Here is a 26,356-nt window from a genome sequence, read left to right as displayed (position 1 = left end):
AGCACCAAGACTAAAAATGGTTATGGCTACTTTGCAGGTGGGGCCTAGGACAGAGATTTTTATAGAGAAGACATGGGAGCAAAATAAGTTAATTGACTGTAACTTAAATATTTGCCTTATTTGGGAAATTTTAGTTATTTGACTGTTATTATAGTTGTTCTTGAGTTTCATTTTCCCAGACTCAAGAAAAATCTAGTTGACCGTTTGTGACTAGTTTTTGATTTTTGTTATCTGAGATTCAGGTGCACTGACTCTGGCTTAGGTTTTGGTTTGTTGAAGTAGGCTATGCTTCCTAAGGCACTAGAGCTACCCCAGACTAATGGTTTCCTTGTTTAACTATTTTAACAGTATTTTGTAGAAGTGTGATGGATTCTCTGCTGAACTGGAAATTTTAAAAGACTGGTGCTTAGTGTGAGAAACAGTAGCATACTCCATCTCTATATGTTAAACTATGTTATATAGTTAGTGCTGCTGCAAGAGGTTTTCTTCTCTTCTCCGCTCTGAAATTCATCTTTTCAGATATGAGAAATGTTATTAGCTGCATAGGTATTGTTTTTTGAAAGCTGCTAAAATGCATTTCTGTAAGTGTAAGTTAAGATCTGCACATCAATTTACCTCAACATATATATTATGAGAACAATATTTTTTTTTTAGATTGTGGGGTTCGGATTATATCTGTTTGGAGCATGAGTGTTCCAAACAGATATAATAACTTAGTAGTGTTGCTTTTAGAAAATTACTTTGTGGTTTCTTTTTCTTTTTCCTGTCAGTGGTTGAAAGCTGTTATTCACCTATCTAGATTTATCTGTGTAAGAACTTGAGTCTTATTTTATTTCAAAAATTCTTTTCTTGTCAGACTTAAATAGAGGGATTTAAGTTTATATTATATAGTTTATTTTCTTTTGTGGCCTAGAAACCACCTTATCTAATGTAAAATGTTATTATTTATCTCTTGGATGGCAATAATGTATTTGAGTACGTTTTGCAAACCTTATTTTTTTAAGTAAAGTTTATTTTTATTATAAAAATAATAGAAACTACAAACCAGAAAACAAATAGTCTTACCATCCAAAGATATGTCCATTTACTTCCTGTATTAATTTCTTTTTTCTGTGAATAGTTTTTACGATGTCAGATTTTTCTTCTCTTTTTTTTTTTTAACTTGGTTAAATCTTACTATATATATAGTTGCATCAGGCTGTGTTTGTTTATCTGTCCCAAATACCAAAATAGAAGAAAATATTAGGAGATTTTGCAAAGAAATGTACTTGTTCTGTTTAAATTATCTCTGAATATGCATAAGAAAATTTAATAAAGTTTAAGATAGCAGAGAATCTTCAAATACTTTAGATTATGCTACGTGCATTAAAGTTCTATAGATCTTTTTGTGAACATATCCATATTTCTTATTTTGGTGCAGCTACTCATATTTCATTGGCATCTAATTCTTGGTTCAGGCAACATTTCTTCCCTTCTTGCTATTCTTAATTTATTGTCATTCTATTACATATTTTTTATTAGGGAGATTAAAACAAGGATAATTTCAATGAAATGATAAATGTGATATTCCTAACAAAGTGCCCACCTAGTATAAACACACCCATGTTCCTAGTCACAAATCCTACATACATATAACCTGTTTTCTCAGTTTAAGTTTTCACATAAAGGAATGTTCTCTATGAGAAAACACAGTGGGAAAGTTTATGTTTAATAACTGAAGAATACATAATATTTTTTGAAGTTCAAAAAGTTAACACTTCCCTTAATTCCACCACCTTAATATGACATTTATAGTTTGTATATTGCTGAGTATATATATTTACATTGTTGTGATCATAATATGCATACTTTATTGTTTTATAAGTAGTGTATATTCATTGAAGAAGAAATTAGAAAATCACATTATTTTCATTGAACAGATATCTATCTATAGACTGTACATTCATCCTTGGCACAGAGCTAGGCATTAGGGATACATATAACATAAAGAAGTCCTCTGTCATCATGGAACTTATGGTCTAGTTGACTTTTGTCAAATTATTGGCATACTGGGGATGATCGTAATTCCAATATCATAGAATTATTAAAGGTGATGAGGGACTTAGCCATGCAAAGATCTAGGAAAAGACTGTTCCAGGCAATGGGTACAGCTAGAGTAAAGATGTTAGGGCAGATATTAGTTGTGTTAGGTGTATTCTCAAGAAAGTGCAGAGTAGTAGATGAATCAGAAAGGCAGAGCCTGAGGCACTCATTGGGTAGGGCCATCATCAAGATGTGGGGATTTTTATATAGTAAAACTCCTTGAGCTTTTCTATTCTGGTTTGTTGAACATCATATTACGAGCTTTTTTGGTATAGTTTTGCATAACCCTCTTTTTTCATTGTTGCTTAATATTTCATTATGTTCATGTACTATTATTTATTATTGTTACCATTTATTAAGGCATTTCCGGTGGGAAGTTTGTATGAAAATCAATTAATTGTCCTTCCATCCCAGCACAAAAGAACTTTCAAGCAGTTTGTGGTCAGCTCCTTCAGAGATCTGTGGCATGTCCCTTCCTTAGCCTCTGAAGTCTACTTAAGATTTACCTAATGTATATAGGTGGCCATATTATCGATACTGGTCTCTAAATAGATTTACAGCTATATTGTAAATTGCATAGTTACTTTATGATGCTTGCATTCCTTTGTCTGACACTGTAACAACCTTTTTCTAAGGCTGGCCTTTCTACTTTGTAGCACTAGATGATACAAGCCCTCTTTTGGTTGAGATTTAGGTTTATGTTATATAGCCTATCTTCAGGAAACTTATTCTGATATTTTGTGAAAAACAAAGCAAACAAACAAACAAAACCATTGCATATGATGGGAAGTAAAATCCCACCTGCTAGGTGGTGTGGTAGAGAAAGCTGAGAACTCAAATAATTGAATATACAGATAATGAATATACTACTTTATTTTAAAAAATAAGAGTTCTCTGGCTATTTAAGGGACTTTTTCCCCCAAAAATGTGTTTATTGTTTAAAAAATAAAATGTTCACATAGTAAATAATTTCAAAGGTACAAAGGTTAGAAGTCTTTTTTCAGTCATGGTTTTCTAGAGAAACTAATTTTACTGGTTTTTTCCATATCCTGGCATAGATACACTATGTTTGTGTACACACACATACACACACACATTCTTATTTTTTTCTTTATATCATTTTATCAAAAGAATGCCAGCATGCATTCTCTTATATTTTAAGAGATCTTTTTGAATTAGTACATAAAGAGTTTCTTCAATTAAAATTCATTCCTTTAAGCAGTGCTTCTGTATACAAACTTCTATAAAAATAAATTTGCATATGTGAGAGCTTATTTGCTAGAATAGATACCTGGAAGTAGAATTGTTGGATAATAAGAAAATTTCTCATGAAAATGACATAGAGCAAAAAGTAGGTAAAATAAAAAAAGAAAAAACAAGGAAGTCAAAGAGACAGTTTCAAAATTAATCATTTATTTTTAAACAAATTTTTTTTAATAGATCATAATTCAGAGACTCAGGAATGGAGTCTAGTACAGACGGATATGTTGATATGGATAATTCAAGCACCTCTTACATCCTATACCTTTTTCCCGATGTGACTACATCCTCATTACCACCAAAACTTTGCCCTCCTCTCCCCACTCCTAAATCCATCCACCTGCTGCTCACATAGTATATTGAGCAGGTAAAGGGAGTTCTGTTGCCCAGCTAAGACAGCAGCACTGCTGACTCGGAACCTTTGGCTGGCAGATTGGGCCTCTAAAGCTCCTGAGTGGTTAACGCACAGCAGGTTAAGTATAGGAGGTTTTTGGGGGCTTCACAATGTAATGTTTGGAAATTGAGGACTGCCTGTGTAGACATCTTGCTTGAAGTTTAATCATGGACTGGCGAAAAGAAGATTCCAACCCCTCTGTTTTCCAAAGCATATAAAAAATATCTACATATTAGTTTTAGTTTTTCTTCATTTTCTTTGAAATAATTTTAATGAGAGAAAAAGATATATAGCATAAAATTTGCCATCTTAGCCATTTTTAAGTGTACAGTTTATTAGTGTTAAGTACATTTACATTGTTATGCAACTGTCATCACCATCCATCTCTAGAACTATTTCATTTTCCCAAACTGATAGTCTGTACCCATTAAACATTAACTTCCCATTCCCCTAGCCCCTGTTAACCACAATTCTACTTTCTATCTCTATGAATTTGACTACTCTTGATACCTCATGCAAGTGGAATCATACAATAATTGTGTTTTTGTGACTGATTGACCTCATTGAGTATAATGTCCTCAAGTTTTATCTATGTTGTAGCTTCTGTCAGAATTTCCTTCCTTTTATAAAAGCTGAACAATATTCCATTGTATGTATATACCACAGTTTGTTTATCCATTCTTCTGTCGACGAACTCTTGGGTTGTTTCCACTTTTGACTATTATGAGTAATGGTGCCATTAAGATGGGTGTACAAATATATCTGTTTTGAATTCCTGTTTTCAGTTTTGTGGGGTCTTTAAAGTAATTTTTAGTCATCAAATATCTTCAAACAACAATGTTTAAAATTGTACTGAGATTAAGACAATACTTTAAGAAAGGACCATTCAAATTCTGGTTTTGGTTATCCCCAAAGCCCATTCTGCTACCAAAGCAACTTATAGATTTGTTTTCAACATCTGAATTTGTTGTAATTTTAAAAAATTATTTACAAGCTTAATTTAAACCCAGAGAACATAATTTCATAGAAACTATAGTTTCTTGAGAGGATTGAAATGGTACTAGTAGCACCCCTTATATGATCTTCGAGCCTGCTAATCATTAAGAGAAAAATAATTGATTTTGGAAAAATGAAACAGAAATAGCCATTTCAGTGTTCGTGCCAGTCATTAGAAAATCTAAGTTGGAGATTGTATGTATGTATGTATGTATGTATGTATGTATGTATGTATGTATCTTTTAAGACTATTACAAATTATTAAGAAAACAGTAAATCCTTTTTGAGGTAAAATTAGTAAATAATATTATATAAGTTTTAGGTATACAACATTATAATTTGATATCTGTATACACTATATACACAAAGTGATCCCCACCAAAAGTCTAGTTACCATCCTTTACCATCCAGTATACCTCCTTTTCCTGTTTTGCCCAACTTCCTTCCTCTCTGGTACCACCAGTCTGTTTTCTGTATCTATGAGTTAGTTTTTGTTTTGTTTAGTTTGTTCATTTGTTTTCTATTTTAAAAATCCTCATATGAGTGAAATTATATGATATTTGTCTTTGACTTATTTCACTTAGCATAATAACCTCTAGGTTTATCCATGTTGTCACAAATGGCAATATATCTTTTTTATGGCTAGGTAATATTCCACTGTGTATATATACAACATCATCTTTATCCGTTTACCTATCAATGTACACCTGGGTTGCTTCCATAGTTTTGCTATTGTAAATAATGCTGCAGTGAACATAGGGGCATATATGTCTTTTCAAATTAATGTTCTTGTAATCTTCAAATACCCAGAGGTGGAATAGCTGGATCATATGGGAGTTCTAGTTTTAATTTTTTGAGGAATCTCCACATTGTTTTCCATAGCAGCTGCTCCAGTTTACCTACCCACCAACATTGTGTATAAGAATTTCCTTTTCTCCACATACTTTCCAATTCTTTTTTTCTTTTTTTCTTTTTTTATTTTATGACCATTTTTTTTTCAATTACAGTTGACATTCAACATTGTATTAGTTTCAGGTATACAGCATAGTTGTTTGACATATATGTAATTTACAAGGTGATTCGCCTGATGAGTCTAGTACCACGTATAACACTTCTTGTTTCTTGTCTTTTTGATAATAGCCATTCTAGCAAGTGTGAGGTGATATCTCATTGTGGTTTTGATTTACATTGCCCTAACAATTAGCGGTGTTGAACATCTTTTCATGTGCTTGTTGGCCATCTGTATGTCTTCTTTGGAAAAGTACCATTGCAGATTCTCAGCCCATTTTTTAATTGGGTTGTTTTGTTTTTTTATTGTTGAATGAATTGTATGAGTTCCTTACCTATATTGGTTATTCACCCTTTGTCAGATATATGATTTGCAAATATCTTCTCTCATTCAGTAGGTTCCCTTTTGATTTTGATGATGATTTTCTTTGCTATGCAAAAGCTTTTTAATTTGATATAGTCACATTTGTTTGTTTTTGCTTTTGCTTCCCTTGCCATTGGAATCAGATCCACAAAAGCATCTTTAAGACAAGTGTAAAGGAGCTTACTCCTGTTTTTGTCTAGAAATTTTATGGTTTCAGGTCTTATATTCAAGTCTTTAATCCATTTTGAGTTAATTTTTGTGTGGTGTAAGATAGTGCTCCAGTTTCATTCTTTTGCATGTGGCCGTTTAGTTTTCCCAGCACTATTTATTGAAGAGACTGTCTTTTCTCCATTGTATGTTCTTGACTCCTTTGCTGTAAATTAATTGTCCATATTTGTGTGAGCTTATTTCTGGGCTCTTAATTCTGTTCCATTGATTTATGTTTCTGTTTTTTTATGCCAATACCATACTGTTGGGGTTACTATAGATGTGCAGTATGTTTGAAATCAGGGAGTGTGATACCTCTGACTTTGTTCTTTCTCAAGATTACTGTGGCTATTTGGGATCTTTCATGATTCCATATAAATTTTAGAATTATCTATTCTAATTCTGTGAAAATGTTGTTGGAATTTTGATAGGGATTACATTGAATCTGTAGATTGCCTTAGATAGTATGAACATATTAACAATATTAATTTTTCTAGTCCATGAGCATGGAATGTCTTTCCATTTATTTGTGTCTTTTTTACTTTCTTTCATCAGTGTTTTATAGTTTTCAGTGTACAGGTCTTTCACCTGTTTGGTTAAATTTAGTCTTGTATATTTCATTCTTTTTTGATGCAATTGTAAATGGGATTGTTTTAATTTCTCTTTCTGTTAATTCATTATTAGTGCATAGAAACACCACAGATTACTGTATATTGATTTTGTAACCTGCAATCTTACTGAATTCACTTACTAGTCCTAACAATTTTTTGGTAGAGTCTTTTAAGTTTTCTACATATGCTGTCAGGTCATCTGCAAATAACAATTTTACTTCTTCCTTTATGATTTGGATGCTTTTTATTTCTTGCCTAATCGTGTGGCTAGGACTTCCAACATTATGTTGAATAAAAGTGGTGAGGGGGCATCCGCATCTTGTTTCTGAACTAAGAGGGAAAACTTTTAGCTTTTACTGTTGAATACGATGTCAGCTGTGGGTTTGTCATATTTGGCCTTAATTATGTTGAGGTATGTTATCTCTGTACCCATGTTGTTGAGAGTTTTTATCATAAATAGATGTTAAATTCTGTCAAATGCTTTTCTGCATCTATTGAGTTGATCATACAGTTTTTATCTTTCATTTGGTTAATGTGGTGTATCAAGTTGATTGATTTGCAGATGTTGAACCATCCTTGCATCCCTGGAATAAATCCCATTTTATCTTAGTGTATGATCCTTTTAATGTATTGTAGAATTTGGTTTGCTAATATGTTGTTGAGAGTTTTTACATCTATGTTCATTAAGGATATTGGCCTGTAATTTTTGTTGTTGTGTTCTTGTCTGGTTTTGGTATCAGGGTAATGCTGGCCTTCTAAAATGAGTGTGGAAGTATTTCCTTCTTTCCAGTTTTTCGGAAGAGTTTGAGAAAGATAGGTATTAAATCTTCTCTAAATGTTTGTTAGAATTCACCAATTAAGCCGTCTGGTCCTAGACTTTGTTTATTGGGAAGTTTTTGATTACTAATTTAATGAATTTAGCAGTAATCGGTCTATTTAGATTTTCTGTTTCTTCATGTTCAGTTTTGGAAGAGTATGTTTCTAGGAATTCATTTATTTCTTCTAGGTTGTCCAATTTTTTGTTATATATTGTTCATACTAGTCTCTTAATGATCCTCTGTATTTGTGTGGTATTAATTGTAACTTGTTCTCTCTTATTTCTGATTTTGTTTGAGTCCCTTCTCTTTTTTTCTTGGTTAGTCTAATTAAAGGTCGATTTTGTTTATCTCTTCAAAGAACCAGCTCTTAGTTTATCAGTCTTTCCTGTTGTCCTTTTAGTATCTATTTTATTTTCACTTTGATTTTTATTATTTTCTTCCTTCTACTAACTTTGGACTTTGTTTTTCTTTATTGTTTCTAGTTCTTTAGCTGCTGCTGTTGTAAATTGTTTGTTTGAGTTTTTGTTGTCGTTTCTTGAGATAGACCTGTATTGGTAGGAACTTTCCTCTTTGAAATGCTTTTTTTTGCATCCCATAGATTTTGGTGTGTCATATTTCTGTTTTCACTTGTCTCTGGGTATTCTTTGATATCTTCTTTGATTTCTTTGATGACCCATTGGCTTTTCAGTAACATATTGTTTAATCTCTCATTGTTGTGGGTTTTCCAGTTTTCTTTTTGTTATTAATATCTAGTTTCATACCATTGTGGTTGCAGAAGATGTTTGATATAATTTCAGTCTTTTTGAATTTATTGAGACTTGTTTTGTGGCCTAGCATGTGATCTATTCTGGAGAACGTTTGGTATGCACTTGAGAAGAATGTGTATTCTGCTGCTTTGGATGGCTACATTGGATGGAATATTCTTCGTATGTCTATTAAGTCTAACTGACCTTAATAATCTTAACCTAGTAGTTTAAGGTCAGTGGTTCCTTATTTATTTCTGTCTGGATTATCTATCCATTGATATAAGTGGGATGTTACAGTCCCCTAGTATCATTTTATTGCTGCTAATTTCTCTCTTTAGTTTTGTTAATATCTGTATTATATATTTTGATGTTCCTGTATTTGGTGCAGTATATATTTATAAATGTTATATCTTCTTGCTGGCTTGCCCCTTTTATCATTATGTAATGCCCTTCTATATCTTTTATTACAGGCATTGTTTTAAAGACTATTTTGCCTGGTATGAGTACAGCTGTATGGAATATTTTTCTCTCTCTCTTCATTTACAGTCTGTGTGTGTCCTTCTCAAGCAAGGCTCTTGTAGGCAGCATATAGATGAATTGTGTTTTTTTAATCCATTCAGCCACTCTTTGACTTCTGATTGGAGATTTTAGTCCATTTACATTTAAAAATAATTATCGATGGGTACATACGTATTATCATTTTGTTAATTGTTTTCTGGCTGTATTCATAGTTCCTCTCTGTCCTTTCTGCTTCTTTTTCTTCTCTTGTGGTTTGATGGCTTTCTTTAGTGTTGTATTTAGATTCCTTTTTCATTATCTTTTGTGTATTTAACATTAAATTTTTGCTTTGTGAGGTTCACTTATCACATTCTATGTATGTAACAATCTGTTTTAATTTGGTAACAGCTTAAATTTGAACACATTACAAAATTTTACACTTTAACTCTCCTACTCTTGTTTTATATTTTTGATGTCACTTTTCCCTCTTTTCATTTTATGTATCACAAACTAATTATTGTAGTTTCAGTTAATTTTACTACTTTTGTCTTCTAACCTTTATACTTGCTTTATAAGTAATTGATCCCCTACCTTCACTATATGTTTACCTTTTCCAGTGAGATTTTTATGTTCATATGTTTTCTTGTTATTAATTAGTGCCATTTCTCTCCAGCTTAAAGAAGTCTCTTTAACCTTTCTTATAAGGCCCCTTTAGTGGTGATGAAATCCTTTAGGTTTGCTTATCTGAAAAACTCTTAATCTTTCCTTTCTGAATAACATTGCTGGGTAGAGAATTCTTGGTTGGAAGTTTTCTCCTTCTAGTATTTTGTATATGTAATGCCACTTTCTTCTGGTTTTTAAAATTTCTGCTGAAATTTTTACCGATACCTTATGGGGTTTCCCTTGTATATAAGAAGTTATTTTTTTCTTGCTGCTTTTAACATACTCTCTTTAATTGTTACCATTTTAATTATCATGTGTCTTGGTGTGGGTCTCTTTGAATTCATCTTATTTGGAACTCTTTGGACTTCCTGGCCCTGTATGTCTGTTTCCTTCCTTAGGTAAGAGAAGTTTTCAGTCATTATTTCTTTAAATAAGTTTTCTGGCACTTTCTTCTCCCTCTGGGAACCCTACAATGCAAATGTTATTCTGCTTAGTGTTAATTCCAATGGTCTCTTAAGGTATATTCACTTTTTTTAAATTCTTTTTTCTTTTTGCTGTCCTGTCTGAGTTTCATTGTTTGATCCACCACCTCATTGATCTGTAATTCTGCTTCATCCAGTCTGCTTTTGAACTTCTCTATTGTATTTTTCAGTTTAGTAATTCTTCAGCTCTGTGCTTTCTGTTTGGAACTCTCTTATATTTTCTATTTGTTGAAGATCTCATTGAGTTCATCTATTCTTCTTTTATAACCGTTACTTTGAACTATCAGTCAGATTGCTTATGTTCATCTTATTAATGTCTTTTTCTGAGGATCTATTCTGTTCTTTCATGTGGAACGTATTCTTTGTCTCTACATTTTGCCTGACTCTGTATTTATGTGTTAGGCAAATTTATTGTCTCTCCCAGTCTTGATGTAGCAGCCTTATGTAATAAATGTCATATGAGGCCCCAAAGTGCAATCCTCACTAGCCACCATGGCGAGATGCTCAAGGAGCATCCCTTGTGTGGGCTGCATGTGCCTGCCTGTTCTAGAGGGGTTGTGACTGAGGTGCAGGCATGTTTGGGGCTCTTGCCCAGCCCAGTTGTCATGCTCTGCTGCAGTGTGGGGTAGGGCAGGGTTCTCAGTGGGGTACTCCCATAGGCTCTAGCAGGTTTGGAAGAGTTCCAGAATGGTACTCATCAGAGCCATCATTAGCAATGTAGAATGAGATCACAAAAATGGTGCCTGCCAGAGTCTGTCTCTGGAGAGCATTCCAGCAGTTTCCTGCCTTTCTGGCAAACAGGCACTTTAAGATTAGTAAGTGGGAGATGTTTCCTTCACATAAGGTCTATGAACTTTTCAAGTTGGCGTTTTTGCTTTGGTTCTTGGGGTGAGTGAGTCTGTGTGTGAGCCCTTTAAGAGCAGGGTCTTTATTCCTTATAGTTCTGTGGTTTTTCTGAATGTAATCTTTGTTGGTTTTCAAAGCCAGGCATTTGAGGGGCTTGTCTCTCCTGTGCAGGTTCTAAGGGTTGGGGTACCTGGTATGGCGCACAAGTCTCTCACTTCTCAGGAGAAAATTTCATATTTTGGGATCTCTCCCAATTGTAGATCTTTGCACCTGAGGTAGGGTTTTTATTTGCCTCTACTTCCTGACTTAATGCTGTCCTTTTATCCTTTGTTGTGGAGGCTCTCTTCCTCCAGTTTTCAGGTCTCTTTTAGAGAAAATGATTTCATTTGTAATTGTAGATTTGTCATGTCTGTGGGAGGAAGTGAGTTCAGTATCTTCCTACATCATTTTGAACCTCGGCTCTCTCAATATATCTTCTTTTGAGTCTAGATTAATCATGCCAGATTTTCTGTTTTTTTTTTTTCTTATATAGATTTTGGCAAAGCCTTCTGTGTTCTGAGATTAAAATGGAATTGTTTTATATCTTTGCTTTTTTCCTGGTACTTTTATGATCGTTACTACTATTTGAGGTCAAACTGCCATATCTGGGCTGAATTATTTCAGGAGTCTCTCACTGGTTTCTTTGCTTCCCTCTTTGCCAGTTTTCCTACTGTATCCTCAACACCTTCACCAAATTGTACATCAGTCCCCCAGTTATAACTTCCCCAGTGGCTTCCTATCTCAGAGTAAAAGGCAAAGTTCTAGAAATGGCCCACAAGGCCCTATAAGGTCTGAACTCTGGCTCTCTTTTTCCCTTCCCATTCTACACTCTCACCAACAGTTTTTCTCCATTCTCTCAAGCTTGCTCCTGCCTCATGGTCTTTGCACTTGCTCCTTCTACCTGTAGTACTTTTCTCCCAGATACTGGCAAGAATTGCTCCCTCCCTTTCTTTGGGTCCTTGCTCCAGTATCACTTCTTCAGAAAGTTTTTCTTTGACCATCCTATTTAACTGACCATCCACTTTCCTTATCACTCTTACTCTACTTTATTTTTCTCTCTGATGCTTACTTGACACACAGAGATCTCTAATTCATTTTCAATTTACCTTGTTGAAAGGTATGCACTATGGATTAAACTACTTTTTTAGATGCTACCTACTTGATCTAACACCCTTTACTCAATAATCTCTTTTCCTTTTTGTTTGGAAAGTCTTCTTTGGCAGTAAAGTTTTTCTCCATTCTCTCATTGTAATGGTTTTCTATTTTATTCTCTTAGGTCTTCCAGATACACAGTCATATTATCTGTAAATAATAGTTTTGTTTTTTCCTTAACAGTTTTTATAATTTTATATCTTCTTGGCTCATTGATCTGGGTGACACATCCAGCACAATGCTAAATAATAGCAATGATAGTAAACATTTTCATCTTAGTTTTTATTTTAATAAGAATGCTTTTAGTGTTTTCCCATTGAACATAATGTTATTGGCATGGGTAGAGATAGACATATCCTATTATTTTAAGGAAGTATCCATCAATTCTTTAAAATATTTTTTAAGAGTGTATGTCAACTTTTGTCACATGCATTTTTAACATCTATAGAGTTGATATATCTAAAAAAGATTATGTGGTTAATGTAACGAATTATGATGGTGACATTATACTATGTAGATTTCTGAAATAAACTGTATTTCATCATGGGACATTTTTCATGTACTGCTGATTTTGTTTGTTTGCATAACAAAGGAAAATAATAAACTGATCTCACCCATGCAAAATTCTAGACTGAATATTAGCATTCACATTTACTGTAACACTTGAAGTACTCAATTTTATTTATTTCCCTTTTACTTTATGTCTGTTATTAACAAACATGTTTCTTCTTTTTTCTTTTTTTCCACTCGCTTTCCTGTAATATGGACATATTTGCTATTTGTATTAGTTTCTTATGGCTTCTGTAACAAATTAACCACAAACCCAGTGCTTTAAACAATAGAAATATATTCTCTTATAGTTCCAGAAGCCAGAAACCTGACATTAGTTTCACTGGGCCAAAATCAGGGTATTGGTAGGGCTGTGCTTCCTCTAGGAGACAATCTGTTCCTTGCCTGTTCCAGCTTTTTGTACTTGCAGACATTCCTTAGCTTGTAGCTATATCACCCTAAGCTCTGATCACATGTGTTTTAAAATGTAAGTTTCATTATTCAAGTATAGTGAGGCCAACAGATCAAGTGATGACTACCTTTGAAAAGTTTTTATACTTGCAGTTTTTAAAAGAAAGGGGCATATCATGTCATAGGTGGCCACATGGGGAAGCACCAGGGAAAAGGGGAAACTGGACAGGAATCTATATTGTGGCTTCCATAGGAAAGTGTTGGCAAGGGTGAGTAAGCAGGGTAAGGACTGACTGATTTGAATACTTTCAGCAAGTTCTGGAGCTTAGAGCTGTTTTCTGATACCTGGCTCTGGAGTAATTAGGGCAGGTGAATTGTGGCCAGAAGTGTGAAAGCTCCAAAGGCAGGGGACGGGGAGGGGGGGTGGTGTCTGGATTGGTTAGTTTGCATTCTGTCAAGCATTTTTATTTCTCCATTTTAATGTGGAAATCAGTGAAGACATGCTAGGTAATTTATCCAGTGTTACATGAATTTTAGAAGAGGAATTACCTAGTCTATTCAGCTCTCAAATTTTTTTTCCTCTCTTGTACTAGCCATGTTTATTCAAATTAAAATTCTTCTAAGCTGTAAAAATATAATTAATTTTAATATTGTAATATTGAAAAAAATGCTAAAACTACAATGTTTATATTTAACCTAATGCATATGAGGATCCCAGAATTTCTTTTCTCCTCTATTTCTTGTCTGTCTCACAGGTTTAAAAGATTGGAAGTCAAGTCAGTGAACCTCTTTTACTTCTAAAAGCACTTTTATAAGCTTCACTTGTTAAATATACTGATATATTAAAGTCTTTTAATGGTTTTGGCTTTTTTCCATTAGAGGTCATAAAAGAAGTTCACTTTGTTTGGCATTGTTGACTTGGAGTTTTTTGTAATAACTCTTAAATGTGTGTGTTTTGTTCATGCCAAGACTGGATTTACATATAAAGTATAGTAAAATAAAGGAAGATATACCCTATTTCATGCTTTGGCAATAAACAAACAACCATCATAACTTTTTTTTTTGGATTTTAGACCTTTAAATTGAAAATATCAACATTATAGATTGTACATATGTTAAGAGCTTTTCGTGGTCTTTCTTGTAATGACTTATTATTGTTCTTCACCCTTTGGTTTCCATTCTGTTAGCCATGTACTAGTTAACTTTTTTGTTTAGAATCGACATGACATGAATCACATCTGAGGACCTAAAATAAGAAAACTGTATACAATTGTCTAATGAAGCTATTTTCAGTTGTAACCTAAATTTTCATTCTTCTAAAAAATATTTTAAATTACCATTGGAATTCAATATTTTGTTATTTTCAGGTGTGAGGAATAGTGATTAGACATTTATATAATTAAATTTTCATTCTTTAAGATTCTTTGTAACTGAGGTTGAGATATATGCATACACACAGTCATGTACACATATGTATGACTTGCCGAACTAAGTTTAGACCATACCTGGATTAATGTTTGGAAAATAATATTTTTGGAAAAATAATATATTTTCTCCTACTTTTACCACTTAGTAACATGCAAAGGACACACAGTCATTGTCTCTAGTGTTCCATTGCTAGCATATACCACCTTTCTTGTTCTTTTATCAAAACATTTCTCCGATTTTTTGGGGGGTGAAGGGGGTTTGGTTAATTTCATTATTTAATACAGTAAGTACTCATTTAACATCATCTTTGATAGGTTCTGTGACTTTAAGTGAAACAATGGATAACGAAACCACTTTTACTACAGGCTAATTGATATAAACGAGAGAAACTCCTATAGCATCTCATTAACATGAAACAACTTTGAATGAAAGTTCATTGAGGATGTGCTGTAGTTTATTTTATTCAGTACACTATCAAGATACTGTCATGTAGTCTGTCAGGCTGTGTTTATGGATTCCAAAAGAATGAAGAATGCAAAGCTATCATATTTTTATGTCTTTCGTACCTATTTGAAATAAAGTCCTGTATATTCATTGTGGGAGCTTCTGATTTTTATAGAGGCTCTTTACAGGGGAATTTAACTATTTGAAAGGCCATGATTTAACATTTTTGTGTGATTTTTGTTTCTGTTCAAGCTTCCCTAATTACTAATAATAGTGATTTACACCTTAAAAAACATTTGTATACTATTATTTTATACTATTATATTGTTTCGTTCAACACATTACAGCCTTAACAGAGCTTTTAGTTTCACTGTTACGAATTTTCTTGTGGTCCTTATTCATAAGCCTTTGCCTACATCACCATCAGTTACATTGTTAGAGGCAGAATTGCTGAATCAAAGGCTATACACTCTTAAGGCTTTTGATACAAATTTGCCACATCCACTTATTTTATTCCTATTAAGGCTGAATATTTTGGCTGTATTTATTCTGTTGTTTGTGCTGTCTGTTCATTACTAAAAACATTAGGTCCATCTTATTTTTATTGATTTATGAGTTCTTTTTATAGTAATAATATCAATCTTTTGGCAAATATATTACATTGGGACCCTCCCCCCCAAGTTTGGCATTTCCCTTTTGTTTTGTTTTGTTTTAGAACTGTTGCTTTCTAATTTACAAACATTTTTCACATAGACATTTAAATTTTTTATTTTGTAAAAATTTTCAATCTTTTATGAGTCTTTTTTCCTTTTTGCTTTTATGGTTAAAAAGTTATTCCCTATTCAGAGGTTATGTAAATTGTCACTAACACTCAAATGAAATTCTTAAATTTAGGATTTTTAAATTTTACTACTCCAACAAAATTTCTTATTGCTAATTATTAAAACTCAGCTTATGGTTATGAACTTATTGAAATAACGAGTCCCTGTTTTTTCAGACATGGGATTTCTGCTTAATTCTGCCTAATAGAAGTTTGATATTAGGGAAAATAATCTTTGATATGCATTGTTCAACGAGAGCCAGTGGATATTTTATTTTTTTCAAATGATGATATTTTTGCTCCAAAGTTAAGTATAGAAAGAATGAAAATCCAATCAATATTTATAAATACCCCACATAGTTCTGGTTTTATTTTGTTTTTAATTTCTTTGTTAGCTACTCCGTAACAGTAAAGCACTGATTGATGATTTGTTTTGCAGAATCCTTACAGCCTTTCCTGGAAGCCTGTAGCAACACTTTATTTTTTCGTACTTGCTCTGTGCTGCTTCGAACTCCTAAGCTTGATCTTCAAGTACTAGAAAAGCTCAGTATTATTCTACAGAAACTTTCTAAAATCAAGTAAGAATTTCTTAATTTCTAACATTTTTTATTGAAAAAATATTTTATTATGATCATTTAGACCTTCTGAATCCTATGCTAGTTCAATTTTAATTATTAAAATTTCCAATAAACATGTAGAAAATTGAGATTCATAAATATGAATTCTTATCTAAGACCACATACTTAGTATAGAGTTAGAGTTTTAATCTTAGAAAGTTTTGTTGTTTCTGTAGTTCATTTCAAACAGAGTATGTAAAACCATGAGCAATTTTTAGCAACCAAGTGATGGTATCAGAACAAATTATTGCACACTGATATTCTGTAATACCACAGGTGAAAATAATAAAAGATAATAAAAGTATATTTTGCAGCTTCTTGTTTATATGCCGAAGTTAGTTTAGGGAATTAGAATGAAGCAAGCAGAAAAGGTTTAAAATAATGTTAGTAGCTGGGTTTATTTTAGGAAATTATTATGGGCTTGCTACTGCCACTAATTTGGATTTTATTGTAAGAATTGAGAGTTTTTATTTTCTTTTATATTTCCTCTTCTTTCCCCTGATGCAAACATTGGTATAACCATTTTTAAAATTATAACTGAAGGATATAGATTTTAAGGTATATTTTTCTTAAATCTTGGTATGGTCTAGTGTTTCCTCTGAGGCAAGTCTGAACACCTTCTATCTCATCTTATTTTTATAACAGTAAAGTTTTAGTTTTGGTTCAGCTCCTCTGCACCTGTCCGTTCCCCTAACCCATGATTTCCATGGTAGTGAACTTAGGTATTTTACCAGGCCTCATTATACTTGAATAGTAAATATAATGCTCCTTAAAATTATTTGTAGATATGTGACTAGGCCTTTACATTCTATTTGGTGCTTAATATACCATACCCTACCATAGTAAATTATTGTCAAATTATAACCTCATACTCAACAAATTGTTAGCTTTTGTCTGGTAGCAATTAAACAACAATTCATTGTCTTCCTTTTCTTGCAAACTGACTGTACCATAATTGTCTTGATTTGTAATCAATAAATTCTCAGTAAGGCCTGTTGTAGTTTACCCGTGGGGCCATGAAGCTGCAGTTACATTACTTAGGTTTAATTCTTAGTTGTTAATTCATGGGATTTTTTTTTAAGTAGTCTCAAAGTACATATATATCCTTGGGCCAAAGTGTTTTACTATCTATGATGTGTTTTATAGCGTACGTTCATTTCAGACTTAGATAAAGAACCAGAAAAAGCTTGAACAAGAGGGCTGGGAATAATTGATGCTCAAGCAATCTTAAAGTAAATCTTTAAAACCACAAAGATACAAATCCTGTTATATCAAATGGATAGTTACATACAGTTATTTGATAATTTCTCTCAAGATGTAAGTATTTGTAGACAAGGAAATAAATATGTAATCAGATGTAATTCTAACTAATTGATAATGAAATTATTGACTGGTTATTAGAAAGAGGATGGTTGAAAAGGTATTTTGGAGCCAAGGCAAAAGGTAAACCAATATTCTGCTATTTTAAAAAGCCCAGCTTACTTAAAATAAGATGATTATGTATTTGATTTTTTCTTGCTGTGAGGAAAGAGCAATTCTCAAGTGTTGTAATAGTGAGTAGAGTGCAGTTTTCAGGATTATAAAACATTTTCTTTTTTCCCTAAATACTTTTCTACTTTAGGCCTACCTCATACAACCTATTTTGTTTGTCTTGGCATTTTAATCCTTTAGTTACCTATTTTTTTCCACTATTTTAAAAAAATAGATGTTATTTTCCCACATTTACACATAAATTATCTCTCAGTATCATTACAGATCAACTCCCTAAGTGCATGTAAGTAAATTAATGTACTCATTCTCTTACAGGAGTAATAAGAAGCTATTTGAACTTTTTACAATTCATTTGATGCTTCAAGAAATACAAAGGACAACACATCCAGAACATGCCTTTCTCTGTATTAACCTAAATTCAACTCTGTTCAATTTGGGTTTAACCAAATGCAACTCCCTGGCCTCCAATGCAAGCCATTAGACTGGCTTACTGTTGTTTCATATATATATTATATATGTGTTGCTTATTTGTAAGATTGCAAAAATCATCAAAGTAACTAAAAGTCTACCAAGTAAAGTTTTCAATAGCATCATTTATCATGAAAAATAAAATGAAAAAATTTTTAACTTTAAAAATGAAATCTGTTGAAGCTCTGGAATTTTTGGAATGTTACAGTTCAACTAAGGTAAAAAAAAATGGGCAAGATGGAGTTTCCAGAACTAATGACACTGGAGTTTTTTTATAAAAGCGCTTTAGAAAAATTCTTAAAATTATGTCATTATTTGGAATAAAATTGGTGTTTATATGGGAACAGGGCTAGATCATGTTGTCATTTTTTTTTTTTTAAAATATATTAGAAATATCCCCTTTCGGAAGCAAAAGTACATATTTTTTAACCACCATCTTCATATCATAACTTTCTATCCTAGATTCACAAATACTGATTCTTTTATTGCACTGTTCAGAGTACTTTAGAGAAAGAATTTTTAAAGCAGAAGCATTATTCAAAGATACAGTTGAAAAAAGATTTGGGGAGCTAAAGATCTGCATGTACCGATCAAAAGAGCTTATCACGTTTCAGGAAAGAACAATGAGAAATGGAGTTCATAATTAGATATCTTATAAGTTAGATACATTACAATTATAATTTAATTATTATTATTAAATTACAAGGACAAAGGCAAAAAGAAACATATGCCAGTTACCTACAAGAGAAAAAAATGAAGCTAGCCTGATACAATGCCAGAAGCTGATAGGGAACTATGCCCTTAACTTTTGGAGAGAGGAAGTTTTAATCCAAGAATTTATACTTAGTGAAGATATCTTTCATAATCGAAGACAGTAGAAAAAGATTTTTAGATGTGCATGTGTTTGGAAATTATACCACTTATGTACTATCATTGAGAAAAGTAGCTACTTAGATTATTCTACCCAACTTAAAGATGAAGGAAAATCGAGTTAACTAAATCAACCTTATTCCGAAAGGCTGTAGTGAAATAAACACAAGCACCACTTAAATACATTGAACTAATTATTATAAATCTGTTTTTAAAATACAGTAAAATGTTAAATTCTTCAAAATGATAAAGAGAAAAACAATAATTTATTAGTAAGTATTTGAGTAAGATTGTATTAACCGATGTTAAAAATTGAGGATAAATGGAACCCTGAGATTGAAACGTAGAGGTGGAGGAGTTAGTAAGTCAAAGTTTTGTATATTTTCATCAGAAATAGAGCCAGAATGTTCCACTTCAGTATTAATTCAGGAAATTAGAAAAATGAAGGATAAAAGAATAGTTTTGGAAAGTGTTAAAATTAAGAGCAAGATAAATATGCTCAAAACATTGCAGAAGAAAAATATATCTACAAATACATAGCAAAAGATAGAAAGCCAGGAACATGTAAAACACAAAAAGGTATTTTGGATAAATAAAAGAAATTTCTAAGATTATAAATAAATTTTGTATTGCCCTGTGTTGATAAATTTGAAAATCTGGATGAACTTGACTATTCTCTAGAAAAATACACAATATCAAAATTATCTCAAGAAATCTGCAATAGAAAATCATTATAGCCTTTTATAAAATTATGGAAGAATTCTTTGTTAAAACGACATCAAGTTCAGGTGTTTTACAGATGAATTGTTTTAACATTTCAAGGAGGAAATATTTAAAGCTATTCCATCCTTGGAAAAAACATCCTAATTTATTTTCTACAGTTAGCATGTACCCAGTACCAAAAAATTGACAAAGTAAGAAAGAATAAAAGAGATTAAAAAAATCTTAAAGAATTATGAATAAATCAATACTAATTGTATATTGCAGAAACATTAATTCATAACCAAGTAGTCTGGCATGCATTCTAGAAATATAGTTGACACTTCAACAACACAGGTTTGAACCACACGGGTTTTTTTCAATAAATAAATGTGTTTCCTCTTCCTTATGGTTTTCTTAACATTTTCTTTAGCTTACTTTATTGTAAGAATACAGTCTATAATACATAAAAAATATGTGTTAATCGACTTTATACTTTCAGTAAGAGCTTCTGGTCAGCAGTAGGCTTTTAAGTTTTTAGTGAACCAAAGTTAGACAGATTTTCAGCTGCACAGGGTGTTTGGTGCCTTTAACCTCATTGTTCAAGGGCCAATTGTACAAAGTTGGCTTTCTGGTAAGAAAATTTTATTTTATTTGTAGAGCAAAGGAGGAAAACCATACACTCATCTTTATTATATTGCCTAAAAATTTTGCATTCCTGATTAAACATTACAGTATATTTAAAGGAATATAAAATCGAATTTCTCTGAAACACTAGAGATCTACCTATTAAGGTTAGGAATAAAATTAGGAAGTCCACTAGTTACTCTTATATAATACACTTGGGTATTTAAGGAAGCATAACTTTGGGAAAGGAGGAAAAAAGTGATCATTTGCAGATGGTTTGATTACTTGGAAAACTGTAGGATTCTTATGAAACTTCAGCAAGATGTCCAGTTATAAAATATACATAAAAAGCAAAACTTTTCAATATTCTATGACATGAATAAACTTAATAATTTATATAATAAACTTTTATAAAATAGTAATCACACATAATAAATATTCAGCACCTAAACAAAGGACTGTCAAACTTTGCTTTGAGATATCGAAAGAGACTTAATGGAGACATGACACCGTGTTCCTGGGTTCAGAGACTTGATTTTATTGGGATATCAAATATCCCCAAAATACTTTATACATTTCAGCTACAATTAATTTTAACCAATATTCCAAAAGAATTCTTTTTCGAACTTGGAAAAATCATTCTAAAGCTCATATGGAAAAATAAACAGCCAAGATTAGAGAATTTAAAAAAAAAATAACCATAATTGGTATTTGTTGAGTATTTTAAGCACCAGACACTAAGTTTTTACATGTATTATTTTTTAATCCTTGTAAGAACTTTGAGATGGGTCTTATAACTGTTGCCATTTTACAGGTTGGAAAAGAAACAGGCTTAGGGAGACCTAAGTGACTAAACTAAGCCACTGTTGTTTCTGTGGCTCAAATTTAATCTGCTATGTGATAGATAATGAAAGTGAACTCGGAATACTAGACTTTTACCCATATTTAGTTGTGGCTCAACTCCTTGAATTTTCCTTCTCTCTTCCAACCTCCAAATCTATTAGAGTAAGAGGAGAAATCTTTTTAGAATAAGAAAAATAGAAAATTTTTGTTTCTAGCAGTGTGATGTACTAAACTTATCTTCCAAGTGCAGTACAACTAAGAATGTTAGCGACACACACAAGCAGTAACAAAGTAAAATAATTCCTTGGAGGCCAGAAATGACAATGAAACATAAAATTAAAATGGTAATTGAGGACTGGAGCCCAGTGTTTTCCCTCAGGTTCCTGCCAATCCCCAGTGGCTCCGAGCCAGGGTAGGCATATGGGGGAGAAGGCAAAGACTAGGAACAATCAAGATGGTAGATTGTCATAAAGTCAGGATCCCTGAACGGCAACAAGTGTGGTAAAATTAGGGAAAATCCCTGCTATACAAGAGAGAGAAAATGGGAATGTTTGTCAACTTTGACTCTGAGTAGGGAGGAAATTTCCCCTGGTCCTAACTACCAGTCACATTTACATGACATGGGACTTGAATTCACACAATGTTGATGGCCAGAACAGTTAAGAAGGGAATCTGGTTGAAAGCAGCCCCAGACTGGTTACCCTTAAGTGCTTGGTAGAACCATCCCAGACCTTAGAAGCTTCCTCAGATAAGATACCAAGGAACATGAGCTCACAGTCACACACACACACGCACACACACACACACACACACACACACACACACACACACACACACACACACACACACACACACGGCTCTAAGCCACTGCAGTTGAGAGCAGAAATTATAAACAAAAGTCACAATTGAGAGATCATAATACAATAGGTGTTCAATAGGCGTAAAGAAACGGGTAATTAGAAATATGAAGAAAAAGAGTAACCAAATTGACTAGAAAAGTTTGAAAAATTAGAAATTGAATGGATAAAATTAAAAAGAAAATTGGTCATAGAAATTACACAGAATGCCCATAGAGAAATGAAGAGAAGAAGAATCTAAAAGATTACATTACATAAAGGATAAAGCATAAAGAGGTCTAATACACATGTAAATGAGTTCCAGGAGGGAACAAGACATAATATTTGAAAAAATAATGGCTGAAAATAAATTCCTAAGAACTGATGAAAAATATGAACTTTAAGAAGCCAATGAATTAAAAAGAAGATAAAAAGAAATCTATATCTTAGCACGAATTTTAGAAAAACCACTAAAGATTAAAAACAGGTCATTTAAAACTAATAAAACTGGAAAGAGACCCTACAAATGAAGGCAAGAAAAAGCATCGAAAATGGGACAAATATACAAAGTAAGACAGTAGAAACGAATCCAAATATATCAGTGATCACGATCAATGTAAATGGATTAAAATCAGTTACAAGCAATGATTATTAGACTGGATTAAAAACAAAATTTAGCTATAAATTGTTTTCAAAAGCCATTCTGAAAACAGGAACACAGAGTGAAAAGAAAACAATGGGAGAAAAAAGATAGACAAAACCTACCCAAAAGAAGGATGGTAAATCTTATTTTTAAAATCAGACATAGAACATCTTTTGATAAAAATTTCAGTTTGCTAGGAAAATATCATAACTTTATACATATATGCTTGTAATATATACAGGAAAACTTTTTAAAAACTCAGTAAAACAAATCCATTATAGTGGGAGATTTTAATGCATCCCTTTCAATATGCAATAAGTCATGTCACAAAAATTAAGCATATAGATTACTTGAACAAGACAATAAGCTTAATTTAATAGCAATATATAGACCATTGACTAAACAACTGGATAATGTACACTCTTTACATGCACATACAACATTTCCAAAAACCATATACTAGGCCATAAATCAAGTTTTAATAAGTTTCAACAAAACGTTAAAAAGAGCACATTTTCTGACTGCAGTGCAACATATATTTAAAGCATTTAAAATATTCTTTTATTTAACCGAAGGGTCAAACACAAAATCAAATACTTATATGCTATTTTCAAAACCTTCCATTACTAATTTTTTAAAAGCAATGCGGGATTGAAGTATTAGAAAAGAAAGGCTAGAAATATGTGAGCCAAACATCTAAAGAAGAGAGAACAACAACCAAGTAAATATAAAGTGGAAAGAAGGAATATTAAAAAGATTTAAAAAAAGTAACAAAACAAATAATATATAAAACAGGATTAATACTGAAAGGTGGTGCTTTGAAAGACTCCAACAAATAAATGTTTAAGATTGATCAACAGAAAAAGAGACAACACAAAGTAGCAAAGTAGTAGGAATGAAAGAGTTCATAACTACAAAGTCCATGGCCAACTTAAATTTGTTCCATTGAGGAATGCAACAAAGTACAGTTGACTCTTGAACAATAGAGATTTGAACTGCGTGGGTCCACTTATATGAGGATTTTTTTCAGTAAATACTGTAAATGTATTTTCTCATGATTTTCATAATCTTTTCTCTAGCTTCATCTTAAGAATACCATATATAAATAACACAAACTATGTATTAATCGACTGTTTCTGTTATTGGTAAGGCTTTTGGTCAATAGTAGGCTATTTGTAAAGTTTTGGGGGAGTCAAAAGTTATACATGGATTTCCAACTGCATAGGAATGTTCGGCCCCAGAAAGGGGCAAGGCGAGAGCAGCTGCCTGGCAACGGGTCTCCCTGGGCAATCTGTGGATTGGGTAGAGCAGGCCAATCTCACTGAGCCAATGCAGCTTCAGAACTAGTCATGTCCCTGGAGGGTTCAGCACCGGTAAGCTGGCACCTGTCTGCAGACTGCTCTGTAGAGGGGCCGACTAAGGCACAATGGCTGCTGCCCCTCCCGCCCTCACTCCAGCATGTAATGTCGTCTTTCCCTGTATGACTCTTGAGCCTCCTGAGCCTCTGTCCCTCCTCTGGCGCCCATGGTGTGTGTCCATGGGTGAGTCTGTGTGTGGGCCCTTTATAGGTGTGGCATCTGGGATTTCAGTGTCCCATCTTGCCAACATGGCCAGAATCCCCACTGATTTTTACAGTCGAATTTTTTGGGAATTCCGCTTTCCTGGGCTGAGGAGCCCCTGAATGCGGCTAGGGCCCCCCTCTCCTTCAGGGGGGCTTCTGCAGCTGCGCTCTCCCTCCTGGTGCTCCACCACCACACACTGGTGCAGTCCAGCCCGTTTCACATCTTCGCTCCTCACACCGATTTTGATGTAGCTCCTTCGTTTTATCATCAGATGTATATTATGATCAGCTAGACTTCAGGTGATTCTCCACATTGATTATTTAATAATTTGTTTGTAATTTTAATGCAGACTTGAGAGGAGGCGAATCCTGCTTTTACCTAGTCCACCATCTTGACCCCCTCAGCCTACTCCCTTATTCTTATATGGCTCTTTCTAATGAGTTAGATAGTTCTTGTAGAGTTCTTTCATTTTTTTTACTCTTGATTTTTCTCTTCTTCCACCTGTCATTACTAGATTTCTATCTTCTGTGTCACTAATTCTTTCTTCCATCTGGTCAGTTCTATTTCCTAAGCTTGTTAGTTTATTGTTTCTCTCTTTTATTGAGTTCTTCAGCTCCAGAATATCTGTTTCATTATTTTTAATCGTTTCAGTCTTTAATGAAATACTCCTTTTGTTCATTGCTTTTATTTTTTAGTTCATTGAATTGCTTTTCTGAGTTTTCTTATATCTTGATGAATTTTTTTCAGAACTGCAATCTTGAATTTTCTGTTATTTAAATCACATCTCTGTGTCTTTAAGTTTATTTTCTGGAGATTTTAAATTATTTTTCTGAATTCTCTGTTATCTTGGTTGCTCATTGTGCTTGATGGATTATTTCTCTGGGAATTTGTGGAAATGAAAGCTGCCTGTTGAAGACTTTGACATTTCTCTGTTTAACAGGTTGATAACTAGAGGTCTTTCTTTTGTTTTCCAGTAGATGCCGCTTAAGTACAAATTTTTATTTTCTCTTACCTGCACTGCTGGGGCTTCCTGGATCTCTGTGGGGTGGCATTGCCTTGGCTGTGGAAAACTGCCCTGTATTCCCTGGGGAAGTGGGCATCCTCTCTGTGACCAGGTCACTTAGGTCTCAGGGCATGACCCCATGGGAGAATGTGGTGGGCAATAGGGCTCTGGGCCTGTGAGATCTGGCATAGCGTGCAATAAATAACTAGATGCTACCAGCAGTGCTCTACTATCTGATGTGTCCCTGTGTGTCCACCTGGTTCTCCTGCAATGAGTAGGTGAGGGTGAGGCTGGATCATGCCTTTGTGGCTTAGCTTTTCTTTTTTAGTAATCGTGGCTGCCAGGTCTCAGCTGCTACACCTCTGTATCTCCACTATTGTCACTAGGTTTAGCCACAGTGTATGCCTGCTGCTCAAGGAGAAATATTTCTGCCTTTCCAGTGTGTTCTGGCCATCCAGGCAAGAATGTTGATTCTCCCCTTCTGTTCCTTTACAGCTGTCGCATGTGTGCGCTATAACCCGGCATCTCTCCTGCTATCGAGTCTGCTGGGACGGTAGTGAGCTCCAGGCTGCATCCATGGCACCCATCTCTGTCCTTCTCCCCTCCCTCATCCCCTGTCACTCAGATATGTTTCAATGCAATGATCTCTGAGACATGTTCGTATACTGAGCAGGGAATTTTTTCTTGAATTATAGCTGTCCAACTTGTAACTTCAAAGGGAGAGTCCTAGAGGTCCTCTCACACCACCATGCTGCTTACATCCCTTCTCAGTGTATTCTTTCTGGTCTTTATTATTGCCAATGAAGGTTTATATTATTATACTGCATTTTTAGTTTCTTTAAAAATCTTCGTCAAACCCAATTTTCTTTTTGTCTAATC

General features: G+C 33.4%; 1 protein-coding gene across 13 annotated transcripts in view; it reads left to right on the top strand.

Moving 5' to 3' along the window:
- The window catches only part of CCDC138 (coiled-coil domain containing 138), a 162,857-nt gene that overhangs the window by 54,552 nt on the left and 81,949 nt on the right, over positions 1 to 26,356 (top strand). For 8 of the 13 annotated variants that reach the window (XM_023520486.1, XM_011375295.2, XM_023520488.1 and 5 more), the window contains 2 exons: positions 16,258 to 16,396; positions 18,242 to 18,738. The exons of 4 other annotated variants lie outside the window; for them this stretch is intronic. In XM_023520486.1, coding sequence (XP_023376254.1) covers positions 16,258 to 16,396; positions 18,242 to 18,407 — 305 coding nt within the window. In that variant the 3' untranslated portion in view covers positions 18,408 to 18,738. Of the gene's footprint in view, positions 1 to 16,257; positions 16,397 to 18,241; positions 18,739 to 26,356 lie in introns of those variants that run through there. One more of the 13 variants, XM_023520495.1, reaches the window with a different exon arrangement.

The sequence above is a fragment of the Pteropus vampyrus genome, unplaced genomic scaffold (assembly GCF_000151845.1).
Source record: "Pteropus vampyrus isolate Shadow unplaced genomic scaffold, Pvam_2.0 Scaffold269, whole genome shotgun sequence".
NCBI classification, from domain to species: domain Eukaryota; kingdom Metazoa; phylum Chordata; class Mammalia; order Chiroptera; family Pteropodidae; genus Pteropus; species Pteropus vampyrus.
Note: the sequence above shows the minus strand (reverse complement) of the source record. Positions and strands in the feature narration are given on the sequence as shown.